The 11,849-nt window shown below is 36.2% G+C and overlaps 2 protein-coding genes across 2 annotated transcripts; both read left to right on the top strand.

Annotated features, from left to right (window-relative positions):
- Positions 1–388: 388 nt before the first annotated feature.
- Positions 389–2,740, top strand: LOC113305150. Its single transcript, XM_026554247.1, has 6 exons — positions 389–493; positions 576–710; positions 807–862; positions 949–1,072; positions 1,197–2,401; positions 2,527–2,740. The coding sequence occupies exons 1-6, from the start codon at positions 389–391 to the stop codon at positions 2,738–2,740; spliced, it is 1,839 nt and encodes a 612-aa protein (XP_026410032.1).
- A 266-nt stretch (positions 2,741–3,006) lies between these two features.
- Positions 3,007–3,735, top strand: LOC113305149 (ATP-dependent DNA helicase PIF1-like). The gene has a single exon (XM_026554246.1). It carries the CDS (start codon positions 3,007–3,009, stop codon positions 3,733–3,735), a length of 729 nt encoding a protein of 242 aa, XP_026410031.1.
- Positions 3,736–11,849: the final 8,114 nt, after the last annotated feature.

The raw sequence follows: 11,849 nt of genomic DNA, 5'->3' as shown, positions 1-11,849 counted from the left end.
AGCTTCCACATGGTCTAAGGAAAATGACGACAAATATAGGAATACCAAACGAAGCTACACATGCTAATGTATTTTCCGGCCTTTAAAGTTTAACTAAATACTATTTGCATTATCCTTGGACAAACAAACAGCTCTAATGTTCCTAAAAATGATTAAAAAATCCCAATTTTTAGTTAACCTACTTTAATATCTATATTATAAGCATCAATCAGTTGCATATTGCGAACGACATGAAAATTTGCATAGTGACACGGCAACGGAACATCACCAGCGGTGTGTTGTTGCGGGAGCACCAACGACGCAAAATATATATCTAACATCGCCAACAACATCTCGAAGATCAGCAGCCCAGAGGCGGCGCCGTGAGAAATAAAAACAACTCAAAGAGATGAGAGAACAAGAACGTCGTGAGAGAGAATCACAAAATGAAACGGAAGCAGATGCAGAACGACGACGAATATTGAAGGGAAAGGGAAAAGTTGTTTGCGAAGAGGTGCGTAGATACTCAGTAACATGTTTGTCAAACTTGGGCACGACCATTTCAATATTTAATACTTTGATTTCCAAAACTGTAGAATCCTCAACTGAAACGGATGCGATCAAGTGGAATACAAATTAGAGAAAGGGAGGCTATGCGCTCAAGTGGTATACAAATTAGAGAAAGGGAAGATACACCATATGCACATGAAGATGCAGAGTCTGGCGAAGAGGTGAATTAAAAAATTTACATTTTACACATACACAATTATCATTTTTAAGTTTTAAAATATAAAAATATTCGTGCGATGACAAAATTTACAATGCAGACGGTTATATTACATAGGAGAGTTGGTGTCACATCAACCGATCAAAACATTGAAATGTAAGGATTAATTTGAAGATAGAGATTGCATTAATTTATTTATTTTTAGTTTCGTCTAAACTAGATTCTTATTTCTCACTATGCAGGTCGTCTGTTGGAGAAGATGATGTTGTGTCAGATGATTACGAAAATGATGAAGTAGATTACGACAGTGATGAATTATGTGATACAACTACAATTGAGAACCGGGGAGCTGCTCTTACTACTGATGTGCGCCATTTTCTTGGACAAATGGATGTCAAATATCATCACTGCGGGGCGTTGCACTGGATGGCAGAAAAACTCACAGATTTGTCTTTAATAAACCTGAAATTTGGATCATGTTGTCTCCAAGGAAAAGTTCTCCTACCGTTACTACGTGAAACCACCTATAGCATTCAGAGAATTGTTTGACGGAACCAACGCCGAATCAGTATCGTTTCGGACATATATTCGAGAGCATAATGCGGAAAATGCATTTACTAGCCTTGGATGCAAACTAGATACAAGAGATTTGAAAGGGAGAGGTCCGAGACCTTTCTCAATACATGGGGAGTTGAGACATTTAACCGGCAGTGTTTTACCAGCTCCTGGGACTGAGAGGAGGGCGGTTTACTCCCAACTATACATCTATGATCCATCTTTTGCATTGTTTGTCCGTGGAGAACGAAATCCTGAGTTAAATATGAATGTCCTACAGACAATTCAGAATACTATGCTCCAATTCAATGTTTTTTATACCAAGTATCGTCAGGCTTATGCAATTTTAGACCAGATGAGCCCGGTCGACCAGCATATCAGAGTTTCCCTTCAATATAACAAGTCAACCAATATTAGGCGTTATAATCTTCCAACAGCAGATGAGATTGCGGTTATCGTTCCAGAAATAACTTATAAGGAGAATGGGGTGCGAGATATTATATTGCATTTGAGAGAAAACAACGGGTTGAAACAAATTTCGGAGTGTCATCCGGCGTACTTGCCTTTACATTATGTTTTACTTTTTCCTTTTGGTGAGATGGGATGGTCACCGACAATGAGGCAATGGGATGCAGTCACCCAAACATATACGAAAACCAAATTATCTCAAATGGAGTATTACAGTTACCGCATATTTGAACGCACCGAAGAATATTCCACCATCTTAAGAGCCGGAAAACTATTTCAAGAGTTCTTAGTTGATGCATGGGAAGCGACAGAGCAGAGTAAGTTGGCATGGCTCAGATTCAACCAACCAACTTTGCGTTCTGACCAGTACAGTTGCATTGCTGATATGACAAATGCCGATTTGAATCTAGGTGATAGAGGTAATCCTGTTATTTTACCATCTTCACACACTGGGAGCGGAAGGCATATGCACGAGATATATCAGGATTCGATGACTATTACACGTTTTCACCACCATCCAGACATTTTTCTTACAATGACTGCAAACCCAAATTGGCCAGAAATAAGAAATGCACTTATTGGCAATCAGAGTGTCACTGATCGTCCTGATTTGGTGGCTCGAGTTTTTGAGCTGAAAAGAAAAGCATTGATGAAAGAAATAAAGGAAAAAAGGTGTTCGGCACGGTTGTCGCCCATGTTTATACAATCGAGTTTCAGAAACGTGGGCCACCACATATGCATGCTCTTATATTTTTAAAATATTCGGAAAAAATTCGTACGGCATACATGGTTGATAGATTTGTTTCTGCTGAATTTCCTGATGAGAAAAATGACCCAATACTATTTGACACCGCAAGCAAATGTATGGTTCATGGTCCATGTGGAGAACGAGATCCAGGTGCAGCATGTATGTCAAAAGGAAAATGTACGAAAGGATATCCAAAGAAGTACACCGACACAACAACTTTGGACGAGGGTGTCCCAGTTATCGTCGTCGTCGGGATGGAATAGAAGTAACTATCAGAAACAAAAAAAAGGCGTATAATGTAGATGTTGTACCCTATAACCCGCATCTGTCAAGAATGTAAAATCCGAATCCCTTCCATGATCATCCCGAATCATTTTTTCAGCAGCAAAATACGTGTAAGTCTCCCCATGTAATCTTTCTAATGCATCCATATTAATCATATGGACGTTTTCATTACGTGGAGATAAAATGATTAATTGGTATGTAGATTGGAACGAACCCTGAAGAGGTTGTTAATCTGCCATCGACAATGGGTAGATGTCAAAACATGCATGAGCTAATATCTTCGGTGTATCCTCTGTTGGGAATGGATGAACTAATGTCACCCGAATACTTAACCGAGAGGATCATTTTATCTCAACGTAACGAAGACGTCCATACGATTAATATGGATGCATTAGAAAGCTTACATGGGGAGACTTACACGTATTTTGCTGCTGACAAAATGATTCGGGATGATCATGGAAGGGATTCAGATTTTACAACTGAATTTCTCAACAATTTAAGTCCACCAGGATCACCTCCATTTAGGCTAGATCTCAAAGTTGGATGTCCCATTATGTTGCTGAGAAATATGGCACCGAAAGAAGGCCTTTGTAATGGTACAAGACTGGTGGTGACGAGGTGCGGACGACACGTGATTGAAGCTAAAATCATAACTGGAGAAAAAGCTGGTGAAGTAGTATTCATCCCTAGAATAACTTTTCAACCTTCAGCTTCAGAGCTAAACATACAAATGGAAAGACGTCAATTTCCCATACGCGTTGCATATGCGATGACTATTAACAAATCCCAGGGACAATCGGTGAAGTATGTGGGCATTGATTTACGTACTCCAGTATTTAGTCATGGTCAGCTATATGTCGCATTGTCCAGGTGTACTGCTGCAAGGAGAATTACTTTATTATTTCCAAATGAATCAAATGTGTCTTTAGATTCGGTAACAAAAAATGTAGTGTATCCTGAAGTATTATTGTAGAATTTGATGCTTCTTTTAATTTTAAAAGAAGTAATGGTACATATAATTTTTAATATTTATTTAGATTGGATGATTTTATTAGTTTGTTAATTTAATATTTGGTGAAAAACAAACTCCCAGCATAAAATATCCCCAAGACTTGCACCAATCCGTATTTGGTGAAAACACGACTAAAATTAAAACAACAACACGCCGAAGGCGTATGAAAGGTTGAGAACTCGAGTATTATAAAGTAAACTTACAATAACTCGCTTCGAAGAAAATCCAACTCAAATCGTTTCTATATGTTGCCAATTAAATTTGAATGGGATGCGATTTCATGAACACTAAATATGGCCGATGGAGCATTAAGGGTCCCTAGTTCAAAGTGTTTTTCTTCTTTTTGTAATGTGCACAAAAACACGTGATCCCTCTTCGGTGAGCGAGGTTGTTTTATTTTCTTTGACTGGCTTTCCTGGGTATTGGAGATGTATTGTGTGCCCGTCTTGTCTCCTAAAAAGGAAGCCGCGACCTTTATTGTTGCATTATCCTCCTCTCCATCTTTTTTTGCTTGGGGCTTTAATATCCCTGATGATTTTGTGAACCACCAAAAGTATCCAAACATGTACAGTTCCCGTATCCGCCTAGAATGGCGAGCGGAACATGATTTTGTTCCCGTTTGAGGATTAGTCCCTCCAAACAAGGTAAAAGAATGGGGTTTGCTCTGTAGGAGGCATTATTGTCTTACCACACTTTTGTTTCCTTCTTCTCTAAAAATACTTGCGAAAGATTAAAAATTAACCAGTACTTTGCTTATGCATGGAAACCTCAATCCGACTTCTAAGATTGATTTATTGTAATGTTATATTTGAACTAAAGTTACACTTAAATGATTCCGAAAAATAAGGGTACTTTTTTAGTTCACTTACTATAATTTCTACAGGTTTTAACTAATTACACGTTAATTTTCTCGCATCTATGCTGTAGCATGCATTCTTATGTCCCAAGTCCTCGATAGTAATGACATATTTGGAATGAATACCATGATATGAAGATGAAATCCTGCTGCATTACTAGTGATGAGTGAGTGGTGTACATCGAGTGAGTACCACACCATATTTCGTACTAGTATTAATTAACTTTATAACAAGCAACCTTACATATCCATGTGTCCCTAAGGCTAGAAGATCATTTAGGTTGACTAGGTGTTTGGAAACATGGCCTTCCATTTCCTTGTAGAGGCTATATGCGATCGAGTTAAGCAAAATTGTCATTTATCTATACTTAATTTGCAAGAAGTCATTTTATGTACTCTAGGTTTATAGTTGTACGATTTCTTTAAGAGCCGATTATATCTGGCACACTTAAGTTAATGTCCAGTGTGCGTAGTTAACTAGATAATGTGGTCCAAAAATTATATAATTAGCATTGACATTTTTGGATAACGTGGTCCATGCATTACGACTCAATAAGGTAGCTTAATTAAGGTTAAATTTCTAAATTGAACGTCCAAGCATAGATCGATGTATGTACATATATAGTTAATGAACCATGATTTCGATAATCAAGACTATAAGCTTAATGAACCATGATTTCAATAATCAAGAGTATAAGCTTAAGTTGCATAACCAAAGTGGTCCTTGCCCCTTAATTGGTCTTGACCCCCACTAGGGTCCATCCTCACAGTCTCCCTATCATATTAATTTCATATGTACACTGTCTATCTTTTAGAGACACCATCCCAGGAAAATATCTAATTAACTAAGTTCAACTTGGTAGGAAGCTTTTCGGATTACCTCTTCTGTGCTTATTATAGCTAATTTATTGAAGATTCACACTTTCAAATCTCAATGTTTTGGATAAGAAGCAATATATCTACTTGGTAAGAATTCAACCTCTCACGTACTCTATTGATTTTTCCCATTGGTGTTGAGTTTCTTTCTAACATCCGGAGTTTCGAGAATATATGGCGTCCATTAGTTTTCTGCATGTCAATCATGCAGAACGACTTATAGTACCCCAAAGGACTCCACAAACTTGCAAAATCAACAAACCCACAAGTTTAATGCATGTTCTCGCTAATATGGAATGTCGGGTCGGAACATGCAATGCTTCGTGTTCCAACTTCCCCAACCCTTAAGCCTTTAGATAGGGCAGAATGGATAAGAGAAGAAAAAAAAACATCCCATTTTTTTATTATGATTGTGTTAGATTTGACAGATAATATATCTGTAATATTAATGCTAATCAACTTCTACACCTGAACCCCAACATTTGGTGTTTACCAAGAGGTATGATGTGATTAAACTATATAGTTAAGTTAATTATATCGGCCAATCGGCCATGGTTGACCAAATAAGGGCTAAAGATAGTGCTAATGTAGATGCAATCATGTTCTTTTGATTTTAAAGGGATACTTGAATCTTCATTGTTTTTTCTCTTAAAATCATCATGTCTCCCTGCTCTTTGGAAGGGATTTACGGTCATTTGCAATTTCTATTACATTAATCCAATTAGAATTTGTCTTCCCTCCTACGAGATAAGTCACTGATATGGATACTTCGTAGTTCGTACTATGTATGATAATTTATTATGCAGTGTACGCGGCCATGCGTTATTTTGAATCTTCAGAGTTCAGAGGCCTTATCTTTGGATCAGAATGTTCTATTTTAATAAGAATCTTCCACATTTCCTGACAAGACACCAATGCCGTACTTGGTGGGGAAGGAAGGATCCTCGCTAATAAGACTGCGGCAGAGGAGAATCGTCCGAGGTTTGACAAGCAGTAAGGGTCATTCATGTACGTGAAGACACATGGAGGGCGATCCGCATTGGTTAATTAGGGTGTGCGGGGTCATTCATGTACGTGAAGACACATGGAGGGCGATCCGCATTGGTTAATTAGGGTGTGCGGGGGTGGGGAAAGAAAATAAATTTAATCAACGCGAGAGGATGAAAAGAAACGTTTCGGTGGCCAACCGTGAATAGGAGGCCAGAAGCTCAAGTCAGAAAGTGGAGCTTTAGGGGGCACTTTGACCTCGGTCAAAGAAAAGGGAACTGCCTGCTCAACCCATTTCATATTGATGCAACAGCCACAGTTCACCAGGTTAATTGTGGTCACACCTGCAACAAAGTCAATTAATGGTCGTGTCCCTTCAATTTATGCAAATTTAAATACCAAGTTTCGTTTAAATTTGGAACTCTAGCATACACAATTAACTAGACTCTTATGATAAATGTTGGTAATCAGCCGTGAATCCGGAACAAATTAGATGAAGAAAATCTCGGAAACGATTAATTGACCGGAAAAAAAAATTGCACAACGTGAGAGGGGTGATAAGGTCCATTCCTACTCTTTCCTATCCTAATACTGAGAACGTAGTATTGTGTCCGTTGGATTCCTCACGACACAATTCTCGATTTTTAATACGCCACTACATAACAAAATAAAATTACTGCAAAGTTCATTTAAATTGTAAAACAAAACCAAAATACTCGTAATTAGAAACGCATAAATAATAACGTAAGTAAATAATATTTGGAAAGAAGAAAAAAGCCTAAACAAAAGAAAAAAGCCTAAACAAAAGAAAAGCACTTCTTTTATTCAAAATATTAGGGATTAAATGTATCATAATTTCTTAATTTTAAAATAGATTTTGTAGTTCTTTGGATAATAAGAATCCATAGCTCCACCACAACAAATATCACATTTCATCCAACGATCAACGCCCTGCAACTTATTTATAGCCATACGCATCAAATACTAAGACTGAGAATCAAACTCTTCACAACTGGAACATATCGAACCTTGGCCAATGGTCAACACATCCAAAACGAAACCTACTACGAGATTTCCCCAAATCCTTTTTATAACAAACAACTAAGGCAGAAAGAGTAATGAATTCATCTTCACATTCTTCAACTTCAGGTTAAAGAAAATCAGCAACATGATCTAATTGATGACGATTGATAACCAAATTATTGTTTCCCTTGGTATGGAACAATAATGAGACTTTGACATGCAAATATTCCATCTTTAATTCCACAAACATACAAACCAAAAAATTTGTATCCCAACTATGATATTCTTTCCTTCTTGTGTCTTTCCAAGCAAACACTGATTAATTGAAAACCAATCTACTTAGGTCTTTCAAACAGTTCCAAGAATAGTACGAAGTATAGAGAATAAATAAACTTACTTGAAGCCATGCATAAGGTTTACGCTCCAATAAGTATCAATGTCAAATATCCAATGTAGAGCACCACAAACATCAAGACCATAATTATTGACCATATCGAATGCAGATCATCTGATATAATCTCATTCCTTTCGAAGTACGTTTTACTTTGCTTTGTTCCCAAAACTGATGAAATCAAATCCCATATTAACTTGAAAACATCACTCTGCATCTTCGGAAGCTGTAACATCAAATCCTCACATACTTGATAAAACCAAATCCTTCGTCTTCAAATGAGAAAGGAGGTCTAGGTGTTAAGGATTTGCAGCAGTTCAACTTGGCAACGTCGCTTAGTGGAGTTGGAGATTTGAATTAGAAAAGAACTCTCCGGTTTTTTATAATTAATGAAAAGCATGGCATATCTGCCTCTTTGTGGATTCCAGACAAGGTAAAGGGTTCATATGGACATCCTGCTGGAAAGGAATTGCTAAGCAAGCTGATAAGGTATCACAATTTTCTTCTCTTGATGTTCTAAATGGAAATTCCATCTCTTTCTGGTCTGACATTTGGGTTGGAAACTAAACCCAGCGTATTCTCTTTCCCCCAATATGCAAGATCAGTATAAATAAAATCGAATTTTTCTCCTCTCATATAATCTTCGTTGGGAATTGAATTAGTTGGAATCTGCACTTAAGAAGATCATTTACTGACGAAGAGATCTAGTAACTTCTATGCTTGATAGCATTGGTCTAGAGCCCCCACATTTTGCAACTCAGAAGACAAAAGAAGTTGGTCTTTAATCCCTAGTAAGAAAATTCTCGACAGGTTCTCTATACTTTTCTCTCTACCAAGATACTGTCTATCCACATTTCCCATGTAGAACAATATGGAATAACAAAGTCCCATCTAAATTTATTTATTTTTCTTTGGACTGCTGCCCATGGTAAGATCTTCATCACAATTGATACGTTTATAGAGTGGGATTACTATCACATGATAAGTGTATTCTCTATCATTGTGCCGAGGAAAATGAAAAACATTTATTTTTTGAATGCTCCTTCGCAAGGAGAATTTGGTCGTACCTCCTTCCTTCTCATGGTATTCATGGAGCCTTGCCTTCCACCATTCTCAACATACTGCAAGTTTGGCACACTATAAAGGATCCTAACGACGATAAGATGGTTTGGTCCCTAATCCCTACAACTACACTCTGGTACATATGGAATGAGAGAAACTCGAGAACTTTCGAGAAAAACCAACGATGTTGAGCTAGTTGGTCAGAATACTAGAGCCATGCTTTTCTCATGGGCTTCAATTTACAAATATAGTTTTAAGAGGAATTTTAATAACGTCCTATATAATTGGGATTTCATTTTCTCCTGAATGTAATTTTCTTTTTGTTGTTTCCTCTTACTTCTTGTGAGATGGAAACTTGTTTATTCTTCTCCTTTCTAACAAAATCTTCTTTCTTTATATATATATAAAAAAAAAAAAACTCTTGTCAAATCGAAGTCGTACAAATCTTGAATTCTATGGCTTTGTTATAGAGCTTCATTGCATCCTTAAGTCTATACTTAATATCAGATTTGGAAAAACCAAACTAATGTTTAAATTAATCTTGCACGTAAATATTGACACATGAAGTACAACAACATTTTCTTCGTTCAGCATTTCTTACTCTTAACCTTGGCTTAGGTTTTCAACATAATGACGTTTCTGAATACATTCAAATCAACGTCTTGAAAATTGGCATGTTATTCCAAAAATACTTGCAGTTTGTTTAAATTTATTGGCTTGTAAAAAGAGTTCCAGCATTTCACTCTGTTAATCTTGGCATAATTTTTTAACGGAATCTAGATTGACAGTTTTGAATACATTCAAATCTAAGTCTTAAAATTGTCTTCTTATTCCAAATATACTTACGGTTTGTTACAAATAATAATTCAGATATAATAAAAGCTTAGCTAACTGACTTGATTGCGGTATACCCAGATTAATTGAGATATACATATTTTGTTCCCAACCATAATCGAGGATTAAAGGGTGTCTAATATGTGTATAGTTAACTAATTACCCTTCTCCTAATAATAACCTAAACCATCCCTTTTGGGTTTTAGATCAAAACCTTATTAATTTCTTTCCTTCTCCTTCATCATCAATTTAATGATCAATTCCTTTCTCCTACTCTATATTTCATCATTCTCAAATGAAAAAATATCGTCGATTATGATTTTTTTTATTTTCGATTAATCCTTTCAAATTCATTCTAGTACTTTGTTTTGTTATTTGACTGACAAATTAGATCAGAAAATTTGAAATTGTTGAATTGTAGTTACACAATCGGCATGGTATTTGCTTGTCGAGCATGCCGACTTTCCATATTTATTTTCAGTCGGCAAGTTTATAGAATGAACAACATGCCGACTTTTCGTATATTATTTTTAGTCGGCAAGGTTATAAGATGAATAGCATGCCGACATTTCAAAGAGATTTGTTTCTGAAAGTAATATTTACAGCGTCGGCACGGTATTCATCCTTATACCTTGCCGACTATAGTTTAGTTGGCAAGGTTATGAAATTAAAACCTTGCCGACTAATTATGCATTTGTAACACTTTTCTATGTATGTCAAAAATCCTATAGTCGGCCAGGTATTTTTTGTCGACCTTGCCGACTATAAGGTAGCCGGCAAGGTAAAAAGTCAATAAAATGCCGACTAGTGGAACATTTACAACAGTCTCATGTGTGTCAAAAATAATAAAATCGGCATCTTCTTCATTCACCAACCTTGCCGGCCGGATATAGTCGGCATGTTACTCATCTGTAGACCTCGTCGGCCAGATATAGTCGACATGTTCTTCATTCGTCGACCCTGCCGACTTTTCATAGTTTCAGAACTGAAAGTGTTGATTTCTCTTTAATTTTGAGTATGATTTCACACATCAGCTTTGCAATCCCCTTTTTAGAAGTGTTTGGGTAGTATGTTTTCATTTTCGTTGCAAAAAAAATTCTCAAAACAAATTTTTTTCATCCAAAATCTTACCACATGAGTTCAATCAAAAACAAAATTTGATAACTTAAATTCATAAGTTTAATCTACTTAATTAATTCATCTAAACTCAATTAATTAACCTAATCAAAATTTTAGTGTTAATTAAACAAGATAATATTAGACATTTAGAAAATACAATGTAAGAGGTAGCCTGTTTTACTTCAAAATGACCTGGCTTTTGTCTCATTAGGTATACCTAATTCATTTGAATATACCCCTGTCAAGCCAGGTTAGCAAATAGTTCAAAAATTAGAAAATAGACAATATTTGAACTAAACAAAAGTACTAAAATTAAGGACTTATCATACCAAACAGTACAAAAATTCTGGTTCCTGTCTAGGCCATCACAGAATACTTACCTGCTTCACATCAAGATTCTTTCTATCTAACTGAAAACCCACCACATAGACAGTACAGTACACTGTCTTAACACATAATCTGACTCTTGGTAATATCCATCAGCCAAAAATCAATACCAATCATTGAAATCTTAACCGTTGCTTAATGATTTTTATTTGTATTAATCATTCTCTAAGCTGTTAAGTGCTAACTCATTATGTTGATGTATTAAAATGGTTAGTACTTCTACCAGTGTACATACAAAATTTGTTTATTTGTAGACAAAATGTCACAAAATCCATGAAAGTCCGAATAAATCAAGATTCCATGGGACCCATTTAAGGGTATCTAGATGAGCCACTCACATGAGCTTGTAGTTAGACATTATTGTCACTTAGTTCGTGGCTTCATGCTATATTATCATTAGATTAAGTAATTTAGTCGGAAAGAGCTCTGAAGTCCAGATTTTAGTTGACTTGCCTCTGTTTTAGATAGCTACAGGATTTTATTAACTTGTACACCCGTATACATGTTAAGGTTTAATACATAATTATTTTATTTTATTTG

This window comes from Papaver somniferum, chromosome 8 (assembly GCF_003573695.1).
Source record: "Papaver somniferum cultivar HN1 chromosome 8, ASM357369v1, whole genome shotgun sequence".
NCBI lineage: Eukaryota > Viridiplantae > Streptophyta > Magnoliopsida > Ranunculales > Papaveraceae > Papaver > Papaver somniferum.
This window is presented reverse-complemented; position numbering and strand designations above follow the sequence as displayed.